The following is a 27,711-nucleotide window of genomic DNA, read 5'->3' as shown; positions in this document are numbered from 1 at the left end:
TTTAGGACATCTAACTAGTTTTTTTTGAACGACCTAATAAAGTAACACCTTATAAGTTTATGAAGCCAGTAACTTTGAGTTTTATGCAATGATGGTTATCACAAGCTGTAATAACAAATTAAGCGACCTAACATGTTTTATATATAAAGTTAGATGATATGAGTCGGGTTCACATGAAACCAACCTATTTTCGTGAGATCCATGAGACTAGATTTTTATGCTTGAAACTTCAAAGCAAAAGCGGCGAGGGTACAAAAATTATGAACTTTTATAACAAAAACATTGTGAATATTATCTTTAAAGTGTTATATTATGAAGTTTCAAGTATAAAAAGTCTCATGAGTCTCACGAAAACAAACTGGTTTCACGTGATTCCATGTCTAGACAATATAAAAGACACATGAAAAAATTATTCTTATTAAAACTAAACAAATTCTATCCATACTCACTCCACAACAACAAAATTAGTTTTATAGGACATCTAGATTGTTTAAACGCCCTAATAGAATCCTTTATAGAACTTAGATTTATAGGACCAAAGTTTAAAGTAAGCGTTCACTACCAAACAGGACCTCTTTTCCGGAGGACAAATCCGTCGGAAATCCGCCGAAAATGTTTAATTATTTTTTTAAGAAAATATTTATTTTTCCGCCGGAAATTGTTAAATTTTTTTAAAAGAAATATGTAATTATCCGTTGGAAATATATATATATATATATATAAAATATTTAATTATCCACCGGAAATCCGCCAGAAAATATTAATTTTTTTTAAAAATTATTTAATTTTCCGCCGGACATCCGTCGGAAATTGTTAATTCTTTTTTTAAGAAAATATTTAATTATCCGCAGGTAATGTTTTGTAATTCGATGTAAATTCAAGATTAAACTAAGTACTTAGGGAGTCCGCCAGAAATCCGCCGGTAAATTACCGGCGGATTCAGTCGGCCGGAAATTGCGCCGGAAATGACCAGTTTTCTAGTAGTGGTTACAATAGTTTTATAAAACGTTTTTAAACGTTTTAACAAGTGTTTTAGAACATTTTTAAAACAAAGTGTCCTATTAACTATTTTATAAGACACTTTTAAAAAAATTCAAGACACTTTTTTTCAAATAATGTCGTATAAAATAGTTAATACGGCATTTTACTTTTAAAACGTCCTAAACAACTTGTTAAAACGCCTAATGCATCCTATAAACATATTGTAACACTTTTAGATATAACGTTTTTTGAGTTGGTTGTATAAACTGAAGTCCCATAAAATATCTTTTTAAACCACTTCTAACATTTAGACGTCCCATAAAATCAATTTTGTTATAATGAATCTTCTCACATGACTTTCGGCCACCTTTATCGAAATATTTTATTATTTTAGATATTTGATTAATAATCGATTTTTAAAAAAAAAATCTTACTTGTAATTCAAGATTGTATTTTGGAACCAAATGATATATACATTTTGTTCCCTATCTTGTTGTCTTTTACAGTTGGGACGGCATTGAAACCTGTTCTCTTCCAAACAGTGGTACATAAATAAGATATCTCTAGGTTTAAATACGGTGCTTGTGAGGACGATGGCTCCCGCCGGCACATCCATCTAAATATCGCAAATTTTATCTAAAAATGATTATCATAATATAATGTAATAAAGGTGTTCTCACGTTCTTGTTTGAACCCTTCCCTATATATATATATATATATATATATATATRTCTCGTAATCAGATTAGGATCCCTCAACAACTATCTCAATTAGATACCATTTTTAAAGTTGATGTTACCTGCAACCACTCAATATATAAAAACACACACAAGTGTGTGTGCAATGTTTACATATATGTATATATCATCTCATGATCATATTGCGGAAAACTACATATTTTCTCTTTGAAGATGGAACTTTGAATTCGATTTTTCGTGTTTAGTTTTGTGGTGAAGTTTAGTGAATGATGGAGAAGGCAAGAAACAGCAAACAAGGTAAACTTTTACTAGAGTTATCATAATCTTAATTATGTTAATTAGTAACCATTTTTGATGTTTTTTAGAGCTGATCATCTATATATATATATATATATATATATATATATATATGGCTTTAGTTTTGTTTTCATGTTTGCTGTTAATATTAATTTCTAGTAGAAATGGAGAAGGATGTCGAGATGTTTTCGAAAGAAAAACCTGATGAAGAAACCATAGTCGAAAATGCAAATTTAAAGATCGATTTGCCGAAGAAAACGAGAAAAGCTACAAAGCAAAACCCTAAACCAAAGGTAACTGTTCCTCAGCCATTCAGTTTAGCAACAGAGCAAAGAAGGATGAGAGATCAAAGGAGGGGATCAAGTATGGATTTCAAGGAACCCAAACCACTTCTTTCCAAATCTCCCAGTTTGATGAATCACAAGTAAGCTCTGTTCAAACATTTGGTTGATTGGTTACAAGTTAGGGGCCGTTTACTGAACACTTACTCGGTAAGTGTTTATCGGTAAATTTAACACTATCATTTACTTATCGGATAAGATTTTAGTCCATCAAAACGGTACCATATGCAACAATTTGTCTGGTAAGCGCTTACCATGGTAAAAGTCGCCGCCTTCACTTACCGGGTAAAACTCTTGGTCCTTGTCTCGCTCTTACCGGTAAGATTCTTGATCCTTACCATATTCATCCGGTAAGGTAAAATTAGGGGTGTACAAAAAACCGTTAACTCGCGAAACCCGCCCAACCCAACCTGCTAACAACCCAATTAAACCCAACCCGTCTACCCGCCAAACCGTCCACCCGCCAAACCGCTAACCCGCCAATTAGGAGGGTTGAAATTGGGTTGAGCCTAGCTCAACCCGCCCAACCCGTCAACCCGCCAATTAGGAGGGTTGAAATTGGGTTGAGCCTAGCTCAACTCGCCCAACCCGTCAACCCGCCAATTAGGAGGGTTGAAATTGGCTCAACCCGCCCAACCCGTCAACGCGCCGCTAATATATAGTTTTTATAAAATTATAAAAAATATATATATTAATAATGTATAAATTTTATATAATTTTTATTGATATTATATTTTGTTTCATTTTAACTAAACGTATAGGTTACCAAAAGAGATTCACGATCAAAGAATGATGACAAATAATCTAATTAATAARGAAAATTATTGATTTTTTTTGCAGCAACAACAAATTGATATGTTGGAAAATATGAACGATATTGATAGATATTTGATGGACGAATCCATCAATCTATGACGCTTTTAAAAAGTTACATTAGAAAAACGTCTTATCTAAAAGAGTTCAAATATGTTTATAGAAGGGAAAATGACTTGGTGTTTACTTACCCGAGTAAAGTTGTAAAGTTGTTGTAAACCGCCCAACCCAACCCGCGTTCATCCGTACGTAAAATGACTTGGTGTTTACTTACCCGAGTAAGCGTTTGGTAAACTTTGTACAATATCTATCTTTAAATATCAAAATTTATGATTAGAAGTTCTTTGGGTAGCTAGATGGAAAAGATGCAACGAGTCTTTATAACAAAATCGATTTTATACGATGTCAAAAATGTCCGAAAATATCATAACTTATGCTTATGTGACCAAATAACTATGCATCCTATTAAGGTGATATATCATAATGTTAGGATCATATATTTGATATTCTAACAAGTTTTTTAGCCTAATTTTAAAATAAATGTCATTTAAGTACGACACTCTTGAGAAGTTTTTTATGAACACATTTTTATGCGACATGTTTTCAAATAACGTGATGTTTTTACTTCAAAATTGTTCTGAAAGACTTATTCGGACGTCCAAAATCATCATATCAATTTATTGTAATACATTTATATATGAGACAGTACAATTTGATTTGTTATAAACCTAAGTTCTATTAAGCAGTTTATTAAGACATTTAAACTTAATATGATATTATATAAAACAGATTTTGCTATAGTAAGAGTATATATGACTAAAAATTTGATCTCAAGTCTCAACAGAACTGGGAGTCCATCGAATAAGACAAGTCTAAAGCCAAAAGTTCGGATCAACGAGAAGGTTGATACACCCATAGAGGTATACCGAAAACAATATAAATCGTCCTCATCATTTGTTTTATTTTCTTGATTTGAATTCAAATTGTGACGAGTTACATTGAAAGAAAAGCATGTAGGAGATAAAATGAAGCATATCCCAAAGGAAAATCCGACGTTCAAGGCCCTACCGTTGCCAAACTTCTATCGACAAAAAAACCCTCCTTGGAAATCAGAAACCAAGAAGGTAAGTAATTTAAAAAACATACTTTTAACTTGAAAGCTGCAACAACGATTAATTAGTATAACATAATTTCATCGTTAAAAAACTACAGATGGTCGTTACACGGTCAAAATCTCTAGTGCTTGGTGATCAAGTGAAGACGTTATCGAAATCCAATAGCAACAAGATAGAAGGGAATGCTAGTAGGGTTACGAGGGGAGGAGCAAAGGAAACCATAAGCAAAGTACTGATCAAAACCGCTAAGAATTCTCTTCGAGCTATCGAAAAAGAAACCGTCAAAAAATTGGTGTGATCAAATGCTTATGCATTTCCCCGTACCCCACTTCACGTGGGATTTATTGGTTTCGTTTGATTTAATTAGATGCTTGATGCATCATCTTTGGTGGAAATCATGTTTCTATTTTGTGATGACAAATGATTCAACTTTGGGTTAATCATAGATCATTTTCTAGAAAAGAAAATTTAATTCCTGCTCGTTTTCAAACATAATTTGACGCACATCGGAAGCAGGATTGCACACACAAATATTATATAACATGATTCAGTACCAACAAGTTTACAAGAATTCGATAAGGTAATGAGGTCTATTTTTTGGAATGTGGCAAAAGCTAAAACTTAAACATAATCGATTATTATTGCTTAAATGAGAATAGTGATGGCCAAACCGGCCTGGCTCGGCTTGGGACCGTCGGAGAACCGGGACCGGTTATAGGACCGAAATCTGGGACCGGTTATGGATTTGGGGTGTTTCATGAGACCGGTTATGGCCCGACCCGATTTTTAAAAAATGTAGCTATTTTTTAAATGTATCCCTTTTTGGCCCTTTTTTGTTATTTTTTGCTTTCTAAACACTATATATAAGTGTCTTAGTTGAGGGATTTACATATCAAGTTCTCGATTCGCAAAAAACACAAAAAAAAAAAAAAAACGTTCACAAATTATCGATTTCTCGCTATATTTTGTAAGACAGTGTAATTTTAATTATAATAAAACGTGTATTTGAGTGACCCAATTATAAATTTTACTAGAAGGGTACTCGCACAATGCAACGAGATAAATCTCCATTTTAATGTTTTTTTTTATTATTTGTCTCTATCGATGAAATATAATTTTATGTGGTTTTGAGAAAACGAATTTAATGACAGGACATGGATTCAAGTTCTGAATCCTAATGAACCTAAAAAAAGGATAACAGCCCAGCAGAAATTACTTGTGAAACTAAGTGGAGGTCCGAACCGATTGATGTTGAAGAATACAGTATTTTGCAAGGAAAACAAGATAAAAAAATTTAACGACGAGATCTATTATCGCTTTTTGCATGTCCTCGGAAATTTAAAGTAGGGCCAAATTCTCCCAATTTGTGTTTTTCTCTGAGGAAGAGGCAAAATAGAATCGACTAACCTTGCGGAGGAACCCTTAGGTTTTCGGGGCATTGGATTCTCACCACTCGAGGGCCAATCTCCGTCCGGTGATTTTCAAATCTCCTCAAGTACGTATCGAGAGAGAATTTGTTTTGGTTAGACAATGAAAAACTAATATATTTGTTAATGCTAAGTTTCATTGTACACATTGTCAACAAATTAAAATAGGCTTTCCGTCGTATACCTTACTTAGACCTAGTCTTCTTTTTCGATATTCTATATAAATTTGAAGATAGCATAAAAAATTTAAAAAATTCGATATCAGTATTAAATTAACTATTTAATAGTTTTTGTTTTTTTTATGTAACTTTTTTAATTCAATTTTTTATTATAATTTAATTTAGGTATAATAACAAAGTAATTTATTTTTGGTTTAATAATATAATTTTTATTAAATATAATAATTAAACATTCGATTCGAAAGTCGATAATTATCCTAATTATGTTTTAGATTTTTTATATTTTGTATTTTAAAATGAGATCTTTATTCTATATTTGATTATGTTTATCCGAAGTTAGGTACACGAATTCAAACATTGAACTTTAATAAGTTGTACTTAATGCATAATTTACTTGTAATCTTGAATATTAAGTAATATGCATCAATATACAGTACTTTATGCATAAAAATGATTTTTAAGAGTTTTTGTCAAATACTTTATAATATAGTATAGATAATGTATTAAAAAATACATATCATTAAAAAAATAAAAATACAAAAAATATTTTTTAATGACCGGGACCGCGGCACATAACCGGCTACAATAAAGCTTGACTGGACTCAACTTTTTCGATCGGGACCGGTTATGGCCGGTTATGAGAAATCTTGGGACCAGCCCGGCCCGGCCTGGGACTAGTTTTTGGCCATCACTAAATGAGAATGCAAAAATATAAAATGTTTGATTTCAAAAAATATTTGCAAAAACCAAGCAAAGAACACAAATCTAGAATTCTAACAAAGGTTTAGAAATTATAGAAAAGAGAAAGAGATTCAACGACATTGTTCATCCAATCAACCTATAAAATTACCCCTGGATTGCAACACTACTCCGACCAAGAGTAATTAAAAAAACACCACTTTATTACGAAAACTCCAATTCACGTATATTGTAGTCAACAAAATCGATGCCAAAATCCTTTTGACGAAGAAGAAGAGACTGGAGGTTGTTCTTCTAAAGGTTGTTCTTCTAAGAAAACGTTGATAACAAAGTCCACGCTGAAAGCCATCATCAGTTTTCCCCACACGTCAAGACCTGCTTCTAATGAACTAAGACAATGATCGATATCAATAGTTTCAACTTCATCCCCATATAAGGGACATAAGCCTGTTCAACACCGAACAAACCAAATCTTACCTTGTTGAATTATAGTGCTCAAGTACGTATAATCATAACGCATTGGATATCCAGGTTAATAAAAAAAAGAGCAAGTAGAATCATGAATTCATGACCATTCATATCGGGGGACCTTAAACGACCAAAAATAATTTTTCAGGGTACCAAAGTGATCAAAATCAAAACTTCAGGGTTTCAAATGGTATTTTAGTATTAGAATCAAGGGAACTGGTTACCCTGCGCTTCATTAATGGCAGAGCTTCTCCTTTCTCGATCTTTCCATGAACAATGGCTGTATGCTTAGCAAACCCGTAAATTAAGCGAACCCATCTCTCAAAATCGGTTGGGGGGTCCAATTTAATTACTTCGATCAGATAATAACTGATTTCATCTGGTACTTTCCTTGTTTTCCATGTCGTAACTGCTCTTAGTTCTATATTTTACTATGTTTTATTCAAAAATCTAGTACCCAGATCTGTTTCAGTGACAAAGATTGTATCTTTCTTGTAATTTCCCTTTCGGGTTTGTTTGTACTCTATCGATTTTGTTGTTCTTTAGGTCGCTTAATCGTCCATTTATCGCAATTACCTCTTTGTTGCGAGTTGAGTCTTTCGGAACATCATTCAATTTCCCTGTTGTTATCTGACATTCGATAATCGAAACATCTATTTCCTATTTGCAGTTGTTCAACTTTTTGTATCACTTATTGTAGTTTCTCAAATAATTAGGGCTCCAGCTTGTACCTTTAGCCTTTGCCTTTTACAGAAACTGTGTTTACGGCCATTTTTGGAGCTGTAATTTCTATATATATAGTGGCGTTTCGCTTAGGGTTTTGTCTGTCCTTTGTTTAGGAAAGAAATCTTGAGGCATTCAGTTGCACCCGAAATGGATTATGGTCGAGAAACTGGAAATGTTGTTCAGATTATCACAGGAGGAGGTTCAAGAAATGGAGCTGATTATTGGGGGGATCAGCCAGTATGGGCAACAGAGGATGAATATGGTGTTTGGGATAGGGAGGCATCTGTTGATACTACTTCGAATTCGAATTATGATGGGAGGCAATCGCAAACTAGATCTGGAAGTGAACCACCGAATAAGAAGACACGAAATGGGCAGGGAGGGGATGTGCAGGCTTCTAGTCGTTCTAAAGCGATTGGGAAAATGTTCTTTAAGACGAAACTATGCTGCAAGTTTAGGGCAGGTACTTGCCCTTATATCACAAATTGTAATTTTGCACATAGCATTGAAGAACTGAGAAGGCCGCCACCGAATTGGCAAGAAATTGTGGCTGCTCATGAGGAAGAAAGGGCTGTTTCTTCTGAACCCAGGGAAGAATTTCAAATACCGTCACTTGGTTCTTCTAGTTTTACAGTGGACAGTCAGAGATCTTACAAAGGGCGGCATTGCAAGAAGTTCTATACTGAAGAGGGGTGTCCGTATGGTGATAATTGCACGTTTCTTCATGATGAGCAATCGAAAGCTCGTGAAAGTGTTGTGATAAGCTTGGGTCCTGGATCTGGTGGTGGGTATGGCGGTGTAGGAGCAAGTGGTGGTGGTGGTGGTGGAGCAGGAGGAGGAGGAGGAGGTGGTGGTGGCGGTGTCGGCGGCAGCGGTGGTGGTGTAGCAGAAGCAGCAGGATCCAATTCTATCTTGAAGCCTTCAAATTGGAAAACAAGAATCTGTAACAAGTGGGAGCAAACAGGGTATTGCCCATTTGGGAGTAAGTGCCATTTTGCTCATGGTGCTGCAGGTATAGTTTCTTTTCATAAATAAGCTTGAATTGATACTACTTGTTTATAGATGGTATTGATTTTGCTTCACTAGATTCCTTCTATCGTATCTTTATTGAAGGGTAGTTCAGACATTTGATTGCATATTGAAATACTTTTTGTTACATTACGTTAAGAGTCAAGCACTACCATTAGGTTGTAAAGCACGTATTTTTTCATATGTTACGATTATTTCAAGCAGAATTTGAGTGAGAATTACTCGGAAATTTCTGTAGACTATTTACTGCCCCATTCATAAAGCTTAGATGAGTTTTTTTGTCAATGTCAGAGTCCTATATCGGCTTAGACTAGAACCATTTCTCCTCGATATATGTTGGAACCTCTATTCCTTCCTCAAATTCTCTTTTGGAGTGAATTTTATTGGGGTTTGCATATATTCTCACATGGTATCAGAGCCAAGGTCTACCACTCTAGAGACTCGACATCGTGGGGCAATCTGTACTCATTTATGTTGGAAGAATCTCGAAAGTTACAGAGAAATAGTAGGTTTAAAGCCTTGATAAAACTTGAGATCGCGTGAGAGCTCGCTTTCCTTGAGTTGTATTTCGATCCTAATTTGCTTGGGTATCACGAAATCAATTCGAGCTCAAGTCTCAGTCACGATTTTGGTAGAAATAGTTTCCTTTTAAACTTAGACAATTGTAATTGTTCCTAAATTAATACCGAGAATATGTCCCATTAAATGGAAATGATTGCTAGAGTACTTAGTGGACGGTTCACGGCACAACAGTTACAAACTTACAAATTGCTTACACGGATCAGAAGGCTTCAGAGCTTCGCACTCTTTAGAGTCAGAAGCCCTTCAAATTCGGAAGCTCTGACTCTTCATAGTGAGAAGCCTCGAGTCGAAACCACTTCAGAATCAGAAGCTTCTAAACAAGACTCAGAGGCTTCTGAATTTCACTTAACAATCAGAAACTCAATTTTCCCTAGCACTTCTCTTCATAAAATCCATAGAGGTTTCAGGACGTTGCTCCAAACCCTGCGGGGGCGGCTCCCCTCGACCTTGCTCGCTGATCGGTCGGCGGGAACAACGCTAGGGTTCTAGTTAACTTACATGAGTATGCAGTCCACACCTCCTAGGCCATGATATAACTTATCTACCAACCCATATTCTCTTGTGAATCCAATTACATAAAACAAACTGATGATTTCACTAAAGTCACCAACATTCCTAGCCCCCTCTCGACTCTCTAGGACTATCTATGCACCTCTGTTGGAGGCAGAGTGTTAGATCCCCACATCAATTAGACTTGGACCATTTCATCTCAATATATGTTGATACCTTAATTCTCTCCATCAAGAGGGAGGGCGAGAGGCTTTTGGAGAGTAACCTAATGGGGTTTCACTTGTCCTAAAGTAAAAGATAGTTTGCTCCAATGCTGGGAAAGACCCAAATGAAAGATACAAGTCAATTTTGACACCCTATCTTATATGATCAATACATGTATGATGTGAATATATGTATGTAGCTATTGTAGTTCTATAGCTTTGAATATATGGATATTGATGCTTCTTTTAGCAGAACTGCATCGATATGGTGGGGGGCTTGTTGATATAGATGCCAAAGATTCTCCAACTGCAATGGACTCGAACAAGCAAGGGGTCATGTCTTCAAAAATACCCATTGAAACGGTGGTAGCTGCTGGTCCATCAGCGGCTCATTCCGACGGTTATCATGTTGGGGCTCCTTCTCAACGGCTGCCAGGCGTCATTCCGAGGACTGGACAGAGACCCTTTCAAAAGTGGAAGGGCCCAGATAAAATTAGTCGTATTTACGGGGACTGGATTGATGAGATTGAATAAGTTGCGGGTACAAATGGATTTTGTGTTTTGTGCTTGTTTGTTTTAACTTTTGAGAATGTTGTTGTGGACTGAGAAGTGTATTTTTGTTTGGATTGCCGAATGCTTTTCTTGTTGGATGTCTTTTCTGTTTTATGTCGTTTTAATATGTTGTATTCTCTTTTAGTTTTGATATTATTTTAATAATATTATTTAGATAAGCGTTTTAAATTAAATATAACACGACATTTTATTTTGAAAATTCGACGAATTAATTTTATAATTTTTAGAAGTAGAAAAAAATTACTGAACATAAAAATAAAAATTATATTTTATTTTTTATATGGAATAAAAGTACAAGAATGAGAAACCATGTTATCGATTTATTGGGCATTAAAGAATGGGCCTCAACGACCAAAGAGTCGACCTATCGAGCCCAACTAGAATATCCAATAGAGTATTAGGACCGAAACATGTCCGGTTTGATGGACGTACAAGAAATAGGCTTTTTTATGAGTTCGTGTTGGATTTGAATCTCCATGGTCGTAAAGGGATTTTTATTCCTTCTTGTATTTGAACCTGAGATTTCCTGTTACTTTTGATCTTTAGAGTCAAGCTAAGACCATTCAAACACCGCCTTGGCTTTGTAGTTAAGAAATGACAAAAGTTAGGGACACTTTTGATGGTTAATGGATGTAATAGGACTCATTCAATGAGTCTATAAACGCCCTACAATAAAAGTGAAACCAACCCCAAATCACCTTCCTTCCAAATATATTTCACCTTCTCACTCTCCATTATAATTTATATCCCCTTTTCTCTCTCTCTTTCTCTGCCACAAGCAACATGCAAACCCATTTTTTAATTATAGACTCTTGTCACCTTTCACTTATTCCACATTCTCTTCTTCCTCATCCTGAAAAGGTCACCGGCCGGAATTTTACATCTCCGGCCAACCTACCACCGCCTCATGACGACGGACCCTGCCCAAGCCGCAATGCCGACAGAACCTCGTGGCTCACCTCCCATCACCATCATTCTAACCACCATTCTCCTCGTCATCTTCTTTATCGGGTTCTTTACGATTTACTTTTGCAGGTGTTTCATGCAAAACGTGTTTTACACGTGGAACCCCCGTCGTAATCCTTCTGGGACTCAGACGGGAGTTCCTGGTGGTGGTCCACCCGGACTCGACCCTTCCATTATAAATACTTTCCCTACGTTTATTTACTCGAATGTGAAAGAATTTCGACGTCAATCGTATGGATTAGAATGCGCTATATGCTTGTGTGAGTTTGAAGATGATAACGTTCTTCGCCTTCTAACGAAATGTTATCACGTTTTCCATCAAGATTGTATCGATCTTTGGCTTGAGTCGCATAAATCGTGTCCCTTTTGTCGACGGAGCCTGGAAACGCCCGTTAACTCGCCGCAAAAATCTCCCTTGTCGCAAAATAGTACGCCCATGAACGAGATTCAAGAAAATGAGTTACTGGAAGACACGTTTACGATCAACATCCGATCTGATGAAAATGAAAGGAACAACAACATGAATGATAACGTTGATCATTCGAAAGAAGAAAATGGCAAGGAGAAACATGTGACGATCGAAGTGGATCGAGATGAAGTTAAGAGATCAACAGAAAGATTCTCGAGATGCAATTCCACTGGACATTCGATTTCGAAAAATAGTAAGGCGAGTGATCACGATGAAGATAGGTTTACTTTAAGATTGCCAGAACACATACAAGCAAAACTGGTTCATGGACATAATTGGACAAGAAGTTGTACAGAGTTCGGAGAATTCAAAACGAAAACTTCCTCCGCCAATACTGGATTTGGTGAGGTATCGACTTCTAGAGATAATGAAAACAAGTAAAAACCCCGATCGGAAATCCATATTTGAGGTATGAGATTCTTGCCGTCCGCCGCCGCCCCCGCCGCCGCCTGTTAATGCTCAGCTCCATAGCTATAGCTTCAAATTCGTATATAATTCATTCGGCATACATATCAAGAAGGATATCATGAGGAATTGCTCGAATTAACAAAACCCAACATAGAAATTGTTAGAATTGTTATATATCTGCAATTTTCAAGCAGGAAATTTTGTGTATTGTTAAATTTAGAGTGTATGTAGGATTAGATAGAAGAATTTTAGGATGAGATACCAATTTTCTTGTTTGTTTTTCCATACTTTTAATCGGGTAAATGTGAGATAACTTTAAAACTCTTATGATGATAATGTATTTGGTTTCGAATTTATCTGTTGTGTTTTCTTTTCAATTTCGAATTGCAGTTGATGATGAAGGGGTGATTGAATGGCGCCGTGGTGGAAGTGACGGTGATGGGCGGTGACGGTGGAAGATGAAATACATGAGCTGAGTAACTACATTGAAAATGAACTTCCATTTAGGTAAGTTCAGTGATACTTCAGGGGGGAATTTTGTAATTTACCCTAAAATTTATGTGTCGTTTTAAAATTCTCGTTATTCATGGATCCTTCTTGCTGCGATAATCAATCACTCTTCCCATTTGCTCGACCTTCTCTGCGACTTCTCTCCGATTCAGCTATGGATTCTTCTATGAAGTCTATCAATCCAAACAAGCATTTGAAAGAACAGTAAGAAATCTTCTCCCTTCTATTCTCTCTCTCTTCTTGGTGAATCAATCATTTTTAGGTTTACGATATTAGTAGTTTTCTCTAGTCATCGACAGATGAAGAATGGATATGCTTAGATGGAGGTAACTTACGCTTCTTTTATGTATATTGTTTATCAGATTTGTCAGCAACCTAACAGGATCTTCCATGCTTGAAATTTTTGTACTTTCTGCAATATTTCCTGTACGTGTTCTATCCATTACATTCCTCGATAAAGTCGTTTTCCGGAAATTAATTGATAAGTTATGTATTGAGATTCCAGTTTTGATTGATTCAGATGCTTATTCTGCTGCGACATGCCATAGGCATCTGCAAAATAGGTAAATTTATTTACTGTAAGCTTTCTGCTATTAGAGTTTACTTGCAAGATTTGCAAACATTGAAGACGTCTATTACCGATAGTGTGGGTTCCATATCTCTATATGAACTTTTACATATGCTAGTTGCAACTGTGTTACTCCAACCTAACCCCAAAATAGTACTTTGACAAGAGACATTTTTTAATACGATATTCTCTGGTTAATATTATGTTTAAGCACAAGCACAGAATGTAATTTAAACATAATAATATGGACAATGTTTTTATTAATTTCGCAACTTGGGGGTTGTTCGTTTACCTCTTAATAGTTCCTCTAAGAGGCAGACTTGAATCGTTAATGGCAAAAAAAAGTCTTGTCTCTTAATGATTCTAAAACCCTCTGAATGATTTTGTATCATGGACTTCCCTTAACCATTCAGCGCGCTAATTTCATTGTAAACAATTACCACAATTATATTTCATTTTGCACTATATCATGAGAGTCTCTTAATCATTCTGCATCAAACATACAATGATCACATGATTGCCTAAAGCTACGATGCTAGGCAACACCGACAACTATTCTTACATTATCAATGATAAGGCCGTCCTTCAGAACATTTTATGATTTGACTTATGTGTTGTGTAAAACTTCCCTACACTGTTAAAGAATCTGGTGTCTACTTAACTATAAGGCTATATATGTTGTTCAGTTATGAGATGATGGCTCTGCTTACTTCTTTTACATAATTATAATTTGCTGGATATCAATCAGCTAAGCCAAAATAAACAGAACGTAAATTTTGTTCCTTATGTATAAGAATTTACATGCAAATTTTGTTTTAGTGTTTGCCTTTTTCTACCTCTAGTAAAAAGAGTCTACTTTGTGCAGAAGTCCCTGGCAGATTCCATATTTTCAAATGGATTAATTTCGTTTGCATCTCCAGATCATGTTACCAATGAAACTTCCTCAAAGAAGAAAGATACTTCACCGCTTGTGTCAAGAAATCAAAGGATTTACATCGTCACAATGATAATAGATTTCCTCTCCATTGTTCTTCCGATCACTTTGTTGTGTACAGTAAGTATCTTCAGTCTGATACAGATCTTCTGTTACAATAGCAAACATAGAAGGCCTGCCAGTTCTCTGTAATGTTAATATCAATAAAATGTGTGTACTGCCTCCATCCCAAGAACTGCAACATTTTCCAATTTGTTTCCTATGAGAAATACAACATTCCCTTTTCTGGAAAGATCAATTTTAAAAAACAAACACTCTGCCCCCATTTTTATCATTAGAAAGTAGTTCTCTTCATTTTCACTTTTATGTACTGCATATGAACTCTGTACTCACTAATCAGCAGGATAACGTAACTGTGAGTTTACACTTCTATATGATTTCCTACAATATCTTATCATTTTTGTAATATCAAAACATAGTTATTGGAAGACATAAAGGATCTTCAAATGGCAGGTTCTAGCAGAATGGACTTACGTGAATGGAGCTCTATTTATATTAATGCTGCTTCTCTCTATCTCATCTAAGAGGTAATATATGTCTGTTATCTTCGAAAAAATATGTTGTGTTATGGACTTATTGTTACAATAAACTGTGTGTCTGAATTATGTTTAATATGACTGTGCAGTTACGCAAAATTGTTGTTAACCAATTGAGTTTTAAATGCTCATTATCTGAAATCTTGAATTTATTTTCCGTCACATGCAGACATGGATCTTCTTGGGATCAGGAAGAAGGGGTTCATTCTCTTAGGACATATGTCTCATCATACAGGGTTTTTATGGTAACTTTAACATAATTATATTTCATTTTGTTTAGTCTTGATGCTCTAAAATATGATGAATGGCATTGAATGCTTTGAAGTTCTAATTTGTTTTATGTTTTGTGCAGATGCTTATCACATGCATTTGTATTTTGGCCGTTGACTTCAAAATATTTCCTAGAAGATATGCTAAAACCGAGACTTATGGGACTAGTTTGGTAATAATTTTCTGGCCTATATTAGTATCTTTTCATTTGCTAGAAAGTTATTTGTCATGTCTTTTAGTGTGGTATTTGTACTTGGATCGTATACACACTTATACATGGTTGTATTTGATGCTAGTGATAGCGCTTATTTTTAACTCTCAACTGAAAGTTATGTCAAAGTAAGAAACAGTTATCTGGTATATAAGTGGAAAGGTTTGACATGGGCCCTTGGTGCAAACTGGAAGACTTATGACTCAATCCCTAAAGATGGAAAGCCAAGACATGATTTAGAGAAATACGTGATGCTAGTGAGAAAAGTCAACTATTTGAAAGTTATGCATCGAGATATTGCTTACCGAATGAGCTTTTTGGCCGATTTATGTTCGCTTTATACATTGATTATCTAGATGTTATTTTGGTGAATCTTGAGGTATTATGAGTACCCTGGGAGAGGTAACTACATTCACATCAGTGACAGAAACAGTGCAGCGTGGGAACATTTACAGCAGATACAATGCAGGTTTCTCATATGCTGATTGGGTAGGAAACAATCTATTGTCTTTTGTTTTACTGCAGAAGTTGAATACAGATGGTCAATATCACTTGCAAAATAACTTGGATGAGGTCATTCTTGCGTGAGTTGGGCACTAATAATGTACGTGGTGCCCATTTAGCTAAGAACCAAGTCTTATCACAAGAGGACCTGGCATTTAGAAGTCAACTACCACACTTATATTGAGCACCACCATAGATTGTCAAACTATACAACCTGTTCATATCTGGACTGACTAATAGCTAGCATATATCTCAATGAAGCAACCTCAAGTCAATTCAAGCTGGGTTAGGTTAGATATCTGGACCAAGGAGTTGTGGGTATACTCTGCTTTGATTACTCGAATTTTATGCCATATTTTCTAGGTAGGTAAGGGTGTGCCGTTCTGTCTCTTATGTATATGCAACAAGCTCACAATGTACACATTATCATACAAGACCAACCCCTGCATAATAGATGTGAATTAGACCCTAAATTCTTGCAGTAAGAACCAACCTGTTCAGTTGTTTATTCATGAGTCAAGATTCATGACTGCCTCTGTTATGAACTTCTCATTGACATGGTTATACTGATTTGTTATTTTGATCACTCTCAGATGGATCTTGGAGTAGGTGCATTTGTCTTGGCAAATTCTTTGGTTTCACATCAAGCTCGGGGAATTTCATCAATGTGAGCCAATTTACTTCCTCTTGTTCATAAAGTTTGCAAGAGCTACTTCTATGAAGGGGGTGAATTTTTTTCAGCTTATGTATATAAAAGTGTCAAATAAGTTGTTGAGTCAGTGGCTTGAAATGGCATTTCAAATGACTCAACATAAACCAGCAAAAGTGAATTTTTGATTTCTTTGGGAAAATCTTCCCACATGCTGATTGATATCATCATTTTGTCCTTAGATATGATGAAACCACTGTATACTTGCAACACTAGATATATCTGCTACGCTTTCTTCTTATTTAGTTTTGTGCCATGTTATAAACTTGCAGCTCTTTGTTTAGCCGCTACGTTGGGATCTACTGGTGCAAAAACATCAATTAGTGGCTTTAGGTGATAAAACTCGTGACTCAACGAAATTTTATTGCACAGAGAACATGGTTTTGAGTATTTCCAGTAGGATGGATGAAAGTGCAGAAATTGACATTATTCTATCAAAAGAGTATCATGCACCCTAGAAATGAGTAGAGACGCTTATGCCAGCAACATAGAAAAAAAGTTATGTTTCTGTAGTTTGTCTATCATGAAACAAATACTTACAATAATCATGACAGCCACATTGCTATATGGGACATATTTATCATGCAATTATAAACCACAAGTTTTTGATCAGAATTCACAACTATTGATAATCCAAGCAGGGTTACAGGCAACCATACATGCTTAAATGAGAGAGAAGACAAATATCAAGAATTTTGCAGGCCAGTTGGATCTTCCCTGCTAGTTAATAAGAAACCATATAGCCAAAGTGTTAGTTAAGCTACCATAGAATTATATTACATCAGCGATTATAATCTAAATATACTTTAATGAATGGATGAAGTATTGTTCACTCTGTAAATAACACACACAGAGACAACTATGCATGTTTGGTTCATTTATATGAGAAGTGTAAGCTGTTAAACTGTTGCACACACATTCCATGTTCATATTCTTTTTCTACGCCCCTTAATTGGGAGTTAGTTTGTGATTGTTAGCAAATGTCTTGTGTATAAATTATGATACACGAGGCATGTGTTTGAGGGGTAACATGCTTGTGAGTGTGTCAACATTTTGCATGACCTTAATCTTCAGTTTACTAAATATGTATGCTCTTAAAATTTTCTTTTGTTGTTTCATTCTCATTAAGTAATGGGTTGACCACCTTTTGCTATTTTAGGGGTTTAAGAAGTGTGCTGTCCTCTACTAGCCCTTTACTGATTCTGGGGTTTGCTAGACTTGTTTTTACAACTGGTGTTGACTATCAGGTAAGTGATCTTTAGATTGTTCCCAAGCTTCTTCAACATGAAAGCTATATCTGCATTCTTGCATGTTAAGTTAACGTGTAAAGTCACCTATTATTTAGAAACAGAACTAATTAAAAGAAAAAGAAAATGGAAATGCCGGATCCCTCATCCTGATTACATTTGCTAGTAAATGAGCAAAGCTATAGCAACCATCAAAGTTGCCACCAAACTACCATAGTGTTTTTTACAAAGAGCATGCGAGTTAATGCACATTCCCTCTCCTTATAATCACACCCCCTCTTTTCAGAGAAGGAAAAAATGACAACTTTGGTGGTTGCCATATATTTGCTCCTAGTAAATCCAACAGCTATGTATTATTATTTTTATTTTATGGAACTGTCAAACTATGGTATGTAAAGTTACATTATTGACATCAAATGAATGTTCTCCATCTGACTAAGAGAAGGGTTATATCTGACACAGAAATTGAGGTATAGTTTTTTTTAATTAATTTTCCTAATCCGGGTGAGAACTCTTGTACAAGTTGTTTCCCAGCAGTAGTTTCTAGGGTAGATGCATTTTCTCTTCTTTCTTTCTTTTGTTTTTTTAGACGAGGGTGGTAGAAATAAGGTTTGTTTTGCTGTCTTTGTCAGACAAGATCCTTGTTATGAATTATGTGAAGATATCAAACTTTATAAGAACATAGAGTTTATTGTCTTGGCACATCCTAAGCCCAGTGATGGATGTGGAATTTTCATAGAGTGTGGTCACTAATATCTTGATGATAAAAACCAGTGAGTTCCTTTCAAATGGATATATTACTTAATATTGTGTTTACTGAAAACGTTTATCGTAAACCACAATTCAAAGTTGAGTTTGTACAGATACTTGTACTTACAGGACAATTACAAAACTGAAACCAGTGGCCTTTGGCCTAATTGGCATCCAACTAAGTTTCTGAACCTGGTGGTTGTTGGTTCAAGACTAAATTTTAACATATGTTTGTATTTTTATTTGTGTAATCATGTCATCTAAAAAAAACAAATATAAAACTTAGTAAGCAACAAAAGATTCTTCAATACACAATGAAAATTCTCTACTTGAAAGAAAACTGAAGATTATAAAATTGATCATGCAGTCAAGTTAACTTGATCAAACTTGTCAAAATTTGTATTAGTTATTAATGTTTGCCAATGATTAAAGTTTGTTGCATAATTGCTTTTGTAAAAGGACGTATTATCGTTAAAGATGAAATTCGAAAACTCATTTAAATATTGTTTAAGTTGTCCTTTGAAGGGTAACAGAGTTGAACCTGCTTCAAGTGCAATACAAGTCATGATGTTTGCTGCTAGGTTAAATGAATTTGTTTGCCATTGTACTTTATGACAATAGCTTACATGTAGCTCTGTCGATGCCTCAGTCTGTAACGTCAATGATAACACTAATGCTTGAGATAAATCCCTTATCTCAGATAATACATTGATAAGAAGTTAAGATGATATAACTGTCTCTGGAGTTGCTTCCCATAAATGGCAATTTGTTCTAGTGTCTCACAAACCTGAATGGTTTATATGATCTTCAAGTCGATGTTCAGGCAAAATGATAATATATTGCTCAAGACCTTTCGAATTGCTATTAAGAATTATATCTGTTATTTCGAAATAGTGACATGATGTGTAGTTGATTGAAACTTTTTTTCAAGGCTAGGATAGCTAATAATAGCTAATATTCAGTTGATCTTCCAAAATATTGAAAACAGCCGAAAATATTTAATTTTGATGAACTACAAATGTTGTTCATGCCATTGCTGCCATGGTTATGCTATTAAAAGTTAAAACCAATAACATAGTTGTGGTTGACTGTTTATAAAGCTGGTTCTGATGGCCATAAGAAGTGCATCATACATTTCTGGTCATTTTATGGAGGAAGTATGATAAAAGGTGTTTTGATCGCTGGGTGTGGTGTTCTTATGAAAGAAAGCTGTGTTTTGGAAAAATCATACCATAGGGTGTAAAGTTCTTAGAAAACTTGATATGATTGATTTATAATTTGTGGAATCTGTCACTAAAATATTTAGCATGGAGACGTTGGTTGAGAGGCTGTTCGTAGAATCTAAAATCCAATCGCATATCTATTTCTTTGGCGTCTTTTATGTCTTACATCTGTTTATTACCTTGTTCTATGTCTTAACTCATCATCTTTCTCTTCATAGGTTCATGTGGGAGAATATGGTGTTCACTGGAATTTCTTTTTCACTCTTGCTGGTGTAGCAGTCTTGACATCAATTATTAATGTCTCTCCAAAGTATTGTGGGATTGTTGGATCATTGGTACTAATAGGTGTGATTTGATTTGCTTCATTAATCATCTTTATACGTCTGTAAAATTTATTCTCACACCTTACTTTATGTTTACATTTCGAAACTTTTAGGATATCAAGTTTGCCTAATGAGTGGGTTGAACGTGTATCTGCTTTCGGCCAAAAGGGGAACAGACATTATTAGTCAAAACAAGGAAGGGATCTACAGCATATTCGGTGAGGTATTTCTAGAAATTGCTTTGATCAGTTCGTGATGTATACTGTTTCTGTGGATGCTTGTTAGTTTTACTTTAAAGTAAGATGGGCGGTTTGTGCTTTAGAGGATTTATGGCCGTATCCTATCTCCTAGCTGTTTTTTACCAAACTTTGGTTTTGTTTTGTTTGTTTATGGTTGATATTATGAAAATGTAACAATTTTATTTACTATCTAGGGTGAATTTGTCTTTTTAACTAGCTATGTACTTTTGGTGTAAACTTTTAGTTGACAATCATCTAACTTATGTGCTAAGTGGAGGATCAAACCATTTAGTATGGTAGTTTCTGAAGCATGAAATTCTTTATTAGAAAAATAGCTAAGATGAAAGACATCTGCAAAAATGATGTCAAATGCTTGAACATGACTAGACTTGTTTTTCTAAACCTTGACTTGGATTCCGTCATTGAATGATATACAATCAAACATTACTTGATTATAATTACGACTCTTATTTCCATTAGCCTCGCATATTACTTCTCTTAGATAGTCATTCAGTTGTTTCCTCTTCAGGATATTGGGGCCTGCATCTAATTGGTGTTTGGTTAGGCAACACTCTTTTGTTTGAGAAGAACCCTGATCTCAGAACTAATAGATGGGCAAGGAAACGTGTTTGGATTATGTTTCTTTTCTTCTGGTATGTATCTATATATTTCCTATACCGAAATACATTTATCTTTGGATATTCGTCCGTTGATTGTAACTGACCAAATCTCCGCTCATCTCTCCAGGTGCTTGACATTGATTCTGAACAGTTATGTTGAAAGACCTTCACGTAGAATGGTTTGACATTCCTATTTCCCTCTATGATCTCTTATATAGTCTTTTTATGAAGCAATTTATTTTTTTACCGACAAATATGATGTTAACCTTGTTTACGTGATGTCCAGTGTAACCTGACATATGTTACTATGGTATTGGCTACAAACCTAGAGGTGATTCTCATTTCTGTGCCATGACTAATGATCAGATTGTAACCATCAAAATAGTGATCGTTACGATTGTAACATGCTTAATGTTCCTTCTATCTAAAATATCATTAAATTCGCAGATGTTGGCAATAATAATGCTCTCAGATTATATCCCTGGCGGTAAAGTATCACTACTAGAACAAGCAATCAACCGAAACTTACTTGCAGTTTTCATTGTGGTGAGAAACGTACACTTGGTTGACTTATTTTTCGTATTTGAACTTAAAAACGTTCATCAAAGGTTAAAAAAAAACTTGTGGGTGACGTTTTTTGATATGCAGGCAAATTTGCTGACGGGTTTAGTGAACTTATCGATGGATGATACCCTGTTTGTGTTGCCGGGCACAGCCCTTGTTATCTTGATTGGCTACGGTTTTATCACATGTGCTGCTGCTGCATTTGCAGATTATAATGGTATCAAGTTGAAGTTTTGGTAAAGAATGCTTCTTTATAATCTATTTTTGGGTCTCTATTTGATTGATTTATCTAAAAACTAGTTGTAATCCTAATTTATGATTGATACAAATTTCGAAATCTCTTTTCGTTTTTATTTGCCAAAGGATTTGTATTCGATTATTAGAAATCATAGTAGATTGTGATCCAATCGTCGATGAGTCAACATTATACTTTATTTTGATGCGTAAGATTTTAGTACATCAAAACGTATCGAATGCAACAATTTACTGGGTAAAGCGCTTATCTGGGTAAAAGTCGTCATCTTCACATGCCGGGTAATACTCTCCATCATTCTCATTATTGTTACTCGGTAAAATTCTTGACTTTTGTCATGTTCATCAAATAAGGAAATTTATCTGGGAAACACTTACCAAGTAAGCATTTACGAAACGATCTCTTTTTTTTTCTTTTTTGTCCAATGGGCCTTTTATAACAAAACCAAGCTCTTCTTGTGAGTTTAATTAACTCATTCTCATCCGACCTATAAACGGGGTGTGGGAGATGAGAATTTAATGGAGATTGATCGTAATTGTGTTCAGGTTCTTCTCAAAGAGTCATCGTATCTAAGTGGTATTAGAAATCGTCCATAATTTTTAGTTTTTTGAAAAATTGATGTAATCATAATGAAAGAAGTACATGAAATATTAATGGGCCGGCAGGCCTTTACAAAGTCTTTTATGCATTCCCCATGGTCCATACCTGCCCTGATCCACTTTTCGAAAATAATTATCCAAGCCTGTTTTTCTAGGGTGCGGACATGACAAAACATGACAGAGATTCTTGTCTCATGTTTAGCATGAGTTTTATGTGGAACAGAGTGAAACAAAGTGAAACAGCCTGTTCCACCTCTATCCCATGGAACATGATGAAACATACTTATATTTTATCAATATAACCTCAAAATAAAACTTAATTCTCTTCTAAAACATCAAATAGGCCTATTTTTTACATTTTATTCATTCTTTAAATTTTATTTATTATATTTTATGTTTTTTAAAACTTTCATTTTATTGTCCTCAAAATATTATTTTTATACGGTTTCTATATTTTTATTAATTTATGTAATTTATTATATATTAATAATAAAAAATAATGTAGAAAAGAGATAAAAATATAGAAAACTACATAAAATTTTTATTTGGTGTCATTTTAATTGTTTTGACGAAAACTTCAAATGATATATTTTGTTATAAAAAAATAATTATTCTATTATAATTTAATAAAATTACATAAATTAATTAAAATAAACAACTCATCAGGGATAAATTGGTCATTTTCTGTCCAGTTTTATCTTACCATAAACAGTTGTTCTATCATGTCCTGTCTGGACACCAAACACACCCCTAGCGAGCTGAATGGATAACGAACTCTAATGGGCATGAACCAATATGATTGGAACACCATATTTGATAAATTAATAAGACGACTAATCAGCGATATAATTTACTTACTGCCTGGATGTGAAATTTAAAGAAAAAAATGTGAACATGTTTTCGAACCCTCCATATGATCTTCACTACGGTTCAGGTTCAGGTTCAGTTTCAGTTTCAGATTCAGATTCGGGTTGAGGTTGTTCGTTAGAGGTGCCCTCCTGTTCAGCTTCGCTTTTATCCGCACCTCTTTCGCTAAACTTTACAATAACAGGCCTCCCTAATAACTCCTGCATTACAAGAAAGGTTATCTCTTTTTTCACTGTTGTTTTAACTTCAAATTAGAATAAAAATGGTTAAAATATCAGAAATTATACCTTCCCGTCGAATGCAGATATTGCAGATTCTGCTTCTTGTTTAGAAGCAAAAGTAACAAATCCATATCCGGCAGATCTTCCTTCAGGGACATCGAAAACAACCCTCGTGGATATAGGATTGCATTCTGTAGCAAAGAAGTCTCTAAGATCATTAGCTCTTACTTTCCATGCCAAATTCGACACATACAGCTTACACCGGTCACCACCAGGCGGAGGAGCTGCAGGTGAAGTTTTCTTGTTATCTTTTGCAAATTCTACCCGAATAATCCTGCCCATTAATTCCTGCACAAAACAAAACTAAATCTTAAGTATTTGACTAAAGGAACCATTGTTCTAGCACAATTGAGTTGTTTGTCTACAGATGATAGGATAGAATTCAGTCATCATGTTGTGCATTAGATCCTGATCATAACAAGTTATAAATCAAACAAGAATTGAAGCTAAGATTCCCATTAATTTAAAGGGTCACTGTATCCTTGTTGCCACTTGTGGATTAATCCGTCTGTATAGATTGAGAAGATTTTTGTTTGGGAGGGTTTTTTCATAGATGTAATGAGCATGTTTTTCTAATCAGGAAGGCAGGTTTGGAAAAAAAAAACTTTGCTTTCTGCATAAAGCTCCTCCTAGGAGCTTATTGAATAAGCCATTTTCCATATTCATTAAACCACTACCAAACAGTCATGTATCCATGACCAATTAAGTTGCAAGTCTTATTAAGCTGTTAACAAACAAGCATTACTCCCACTTAGATAAGTTTGCTACTACGGTTTTACCGTTTGTTCTAAGTTGGTTATCCTTATCGGCAAAAAGGGGGTACCAACTATAGTAGACCTGGTCTCTACGGCTCCACCCAAAAGAGTAGAGCAGTTGTTTCTGTGAAACCTGTCCTCCACATTCTTCTTAATCATCCACTATGGATTCCATCATTTCACCTCAACTCCTATTCGACATCCAACAAAACCATAACTATACCTTCCCTTGAGACAAATAATACATGGGAATTGTAAGGCTTACCTCCTAGAAAGAAGCCCAATAGGTGCAAATGAGTGGCATCATGTCAGACTAAGGTGTGTTGTACTTGCTTACTCATATCTAGTTTCTCAAAACTTAGAGCATTCCTCTTTCTCTATTCCTATCCGTACCGTTATTGCTTACTCATATCACATTTTCGATGTTTAGCATCTGTTTTTCTCCGTTTCTCACACTTTTCTCTAGCTAAGAGGGTCTTCACAGAAACAATCACTCTACTCTAATATGCGGAGAAAGATGATTATTGTTGAAAGAAATACAAGTGTCATAGCATCATCAAGATTATTATGACACTGACCTTGCTATTCTGCATAGTTTAACCATATGTTCACACTAAACTTCCCTAGAAATTAAAAGAGAAAGAGGATAACATACATAAGAATCATATTTTTCAATCACAGATAATGCCTCTTGTCTAGAAGCCATTGTAACAAATGCATACCCTCTGCTCTTCCCATCTTTCTTCCTCTTTATTATCTGTCATCCAAACAAAATCAAACCCTAAATCATACTATTCTGATATCCTCCATTTGTAGCTAAAATCAGCAATATCAAGAGAAATAGAGCAAAATACAACAGCATATGAGGGCAAAAATACAGAATTAAACCTCAGCATCTTCTACAGTTCCACATTCACTAAAGAGATTCTTGAGCTCATCAACAGAATAAGTCCATGGTAGATTAAGAACAAAAAGCCTCTTCTGTAGAATTTCTTCCTGGGGTTTCTCTGATTGTTCTTCTTCTTCCACCGCAACCTCCTCTTGAATTGCTGATGATGATAGGACTCGAAACTTTGTTGAAATGGGAAGAAGATGGGGATAAGATTTGTGGGAAAGTTTGGTGGTAGAAATTGGAAATGAAAGCTTTGATCTTGCAGTTGAAGGGGATAGTAATGGCGGATTTGAAGAAAATGGGAGACGGAAGAATGAGACTGCTAGTGATGATGATTCAAGTGCCGCCATTTGCAGGGATACGATTTCTGGGATTATTTTATCCCGATTAGGTTGTGACCCTATATCAAATATTTGTTGGTTAAATGGATATTTGATGACAAATTTGTCTTTTTCTAGAGGTTTTAAAGGTTTATCATTTTATCCAATCAATTATCTTTTTCTTTTATTTTCATACCGTATATAATTAGACGTGTTTGATATTGTTTATAAAAATAATTTATTATTTTTTTCGGTGTGACATCGATAATAAACACTTTTAAGTGTTTGGATAATTATAATAAGTTAATAAGCACTTTTATAGAAAAGCATAGGTTGGTTCAAATAAGCAATCTCAAACACCCCCTTAGTCTGTATAATTTGTACTGATATTTAGATTTGTATAGTTTATACTTATACATATAAAAAAATATTTTATTATATGAATATTTTTGTCCAAAAAATACTTTTTTAAGACATATTTATAACATAAAATTATTTAGATAAGAGTGAATGATTACAGGGTCAAATTAAATGAAAACCGTAAAAAAATTATAAGTTAATGAGAACGATTAAAAAATATGATTTTACGTTATCTTTTTTGTTTTAATATAGTTGCTTTTAAAAAAAATATAATAAACGAGAATGTAATTAATTGATTCTAAAAAAATGAAGTGGCATAGTAGATAATCATAGAATGTAACTTGATTAAACCGTATTTTTGTTGTTAATTTTTGTTTTATGTTTTGCTATTAATTTGATGTCACCAATTGAAAAAATATCTGGATCCGCTTTTATATATTTTGTTCCTTCCCTAGGACTATAAACCCTAGAAAAAATAAATATTGCATGATATCTTCTGTCATAAAAACATCTTCTAATCGTTATTAACGAACATCTTATAAATCACAAAAAAATCTGATCAACATTTGGATTTTTTTCAATGGGTTCGTGTCAACGAAATATTTAAATCTAGATCCAACGCTCAACCATATTGGACTCAAATATCGGCCCAACTTTATCAACCAAGCATTGCAAGGCCCAAATTTTCGAAATCTATTTACATAATCATTCAATAGAAGGGGAATAAATGAGCTATGTAAACCACGCAATAATATTGATAATTCTTACGAATCATAAGTATGTTATTAGAATTCATTTATTTAAGATGAACATGTTCATTTGTTTTGTGTATTGAATAAAAATGTAAGTTGGTTTATTCCGTATTTATTTCCGAATAGATAAATTGGTCTCTGGTCGGTTCCGTCATCCCGTTTATATACGCAGGGGTTAAGCTTGCCAATTTCAGAAAGTTTAATATATACTTTGTACTTATTTTGCTAGCTTATTCAATAAGTTGTGGTCGAAACAGAAACTCTTAAACTTGCATTGTGGTCAAAATAAAAATCTAGAAAGTTTCCTTAACAACTTGTTTGGGGGCCAATCAATCATGAATAAAACTTCCTTTTGAAATTGATTGGTGGCTAAAGTCTAATAAATGAAAGTTATTTTTATTTTATTTTTTAATTAAAATAAAACTTCAGGTTGTCCTCTCTACCCGGTTGCCAACCCAAACCCGACGTACAACCCGCCCACCATAATAGCCAATTAGAGCTCAGATTTTGGTGAAAAACTTTCGTAAATCGATTTCCAATAACGATTCAATCGATTCCCCTTTAAGTTTTTCAGCCAAAAAGAAGCTAAGATATCTTAATTTGATGCATATATACACGAACACCAACCACTACCTCCATAAGAGTGGCTGAAGAATAGACGTTCACAAAGCACCAGCGATCGACAGACATCGAGTTCGAGATCGATTTATAACTAGAAAACTAAACATCAACATACTACCAAATTTGAGATTAGACTTGAATTTACCATATCGTAAAGATAATGTGAATAAACTCCATAAGTAACCACACGGGTGGTGTCTGATTGGTTTGAGCTTGGCTTCAAAGGTCAAAAGTATCAGGAGGTCTCAGGTTCAAACCC

General features: G+C 34.7%; 5 protein-coding genes across 11 annotated transcripts; 4 read left to right on the top strand and 1 right to left on the bottom strand.

Moving 5' to 3' along the window:
* The first annotated feature begins 1,832 nt into the window (after positions 1 to 1,832).
* On the top strand, positions 1,833 to 4,616 carry LOC112522274 (protein WVD2-like 4). Of its 2 annotated transcripts, none has more exons than XM_025131397.1 (5): positions 1,833 to 1,976; positions 2,139 to 2,400; positions 3,975 to 4,050; positions 4,141 to 4,254; positions 4,343 to 4,616. In XM_025131397.1, exons 1-5 carry the CDS (start codon positions 1,946 to 1,948, stop codon positions 4,541 to 4,543), a joined length of 684 nt encoding a protein of 227 aa, XP_024987165.1. In that variant the 5' UTR covers positions 1,833 to 1,945; the 3' UTR covers positions 4,544 to 4,616. The 2 variants fall into 2 exon arrangements, with proteins under 2 accessions (XP_024987165.1, XP_024987164.1); XM_025131396.1 differs by having other exon boundaries at positions 1,888 to 1,976; positions 3,966 to 4,050.
* A 2,688-nt stretch (positions 4,617 to 7,304) lies between these two features.
* LOC112521875 (zinc finger CCCH domain-containing protein 56) lies at positions 7,305 to 10,731 on the top strand. 3 transcript variants are annotated; one of them, XM_025130871.1, is made up of 3 exons: positions 7,305 to 7,400; positions 7,863 to 8,756; positions 10,322 to 10,731. In XM_025130871.1, the coding sequence occupies exons 2-3, from the start codon at positions 7,892 to 7,894 to the stop codon at positions 10,600 to 10,602; spliced, it is 1,146 nt and encodes a 381-aa protein (XP_024986639.1). In that variant the 5' UTR covers positions 7,305 to 7,400; positions 7,863 to 7,891; the 3' UTR covers positions 10,603 to 10,731. The 3 variants fall into 3 exon arrangements, with proteins under 3 accessions (XP_024986639.1, XP_024986638.1, XP_024986637.1); XM_025130870.1 differs by having other exon boundaries at positions 7,858 to 8,756; XM_025130869.1 differs by having other exon boundaries at positions 7,305 to 8,756.
* An 817-nt stretch (positions 10,732 to 11,548) lies between these two features.
* On the top strand, positions 11,549 to 12,457 carry LOC112521721 (RING-H2 finger protein ATL29-like). The gene has a single exon (XM_025130717.1). It carries the CDS (start codon positions 11,549 to 11,551, stop codon positions 12,455 to 12,457), a length of 909 nt encoding a protein of 302 aa, XP_024986485.1.
* Positions 12,458 to 13,087: 630 nt separating this feature from the next.
* Positions 13,088 to 22,169, top strand: LOC112521578 (uncharacterized protein At4g17910). Of its 4 annotated transcripts, none has more exons than XM_025130516.1 (16): positions 13,088 to 13,198; positions 13,357 to 13,420; positions 13,515 to 13,557; positions 14,483 to 14,616; positions 15,010 to 15,083; positions 15,262 to 15,337; positions 15,445 to 15,534; positions 16,671 to 16,744; positions 17,946 to 18,033; positions 20,225 to 20,351; positions 20,443 to 20,547; positions 21,098 to 21,221; positions 21,316 to 21,367; positions 21,475 to 21,519; positions 21,636 to 21,734; positions 21,837 to 22,169. In XM_025130516.1, the coding sequence occupies exons 1-16, from the start codon at positions 13,149 to 13,151 to the stop codon at positions 21,990 to 21,992; spliced, it is 1,401 nt and encodes a 466-aa protein (XP_024986284.1). In that variant the 5' UTR covers positions 13,088 to 13,148; the 3' UTR covers positions 21,993 to 22,169. The 4 variants fall into 4 exon arrangements, with proteins under 4 accessions (XP_024986284.1, XP_024986285.1, XP_024986287.1 ...); XM_025130519.1 differs by having other exon boundaries at positions 13,158 to 13,198; positions 14,431 to 14,616; XM_025130518.1 differs by having other exon boundaries at positions 13,176 to 13,198; positions 14,428 to 14,616.
* A 1,217-nt stretch (positions 22,170 to 23,386) lies between these two features.
* Positions 23,387 to 25,813, bottom strand: LOC112522002 (28 kDa ribonucleoprotein, chloroplastic-like). The gene is made up of 4 exons (XM_025131043.1): positions 25,396 to 25,813; positions 25,163 to 25,264; positions 23,759 to 24,040; positions 23,387 to 23,671 (listed from the first exon to the last, which is right to left on the bottom strand). The coding sequence occupies exons 1-4, from the start codon at positions 25,747 to 25,749 to the stop codon at positions 23,528 to 23,530; spliced, it is 882 nt and encodes a 293-aa protein (XP_024986811.1). The 5' UTR covers positions 25,750 to 25,813; the 3' UTR covers positions 23,387 to 23,527.
* Between the last annotated feature and the right edge of the window lie 1,898 nt (positions 25,814 to 27,711).

The sequence above is a fragment of the Cynara cardunculus genome, assembly GCF_001531365.2.
Source record: "Cynara cardunculus var. scolymus isolate 2C chromosome LG 11, CcrdV1, whole genome shotgun sequence".
In the NCBI taxonomy this organism is placed as follows: domain Eukaryota; kingdom Viridiplantae; phylum Streptophyta; class Magnoliopsida; order Asterales; family Asteraceae; genus Cynara; species Cynara cardunculus.
Note: the sequence above shows the minus strand (reverse complement) of the source record. Positions and strands in the feature narration are given on the sequence as shown.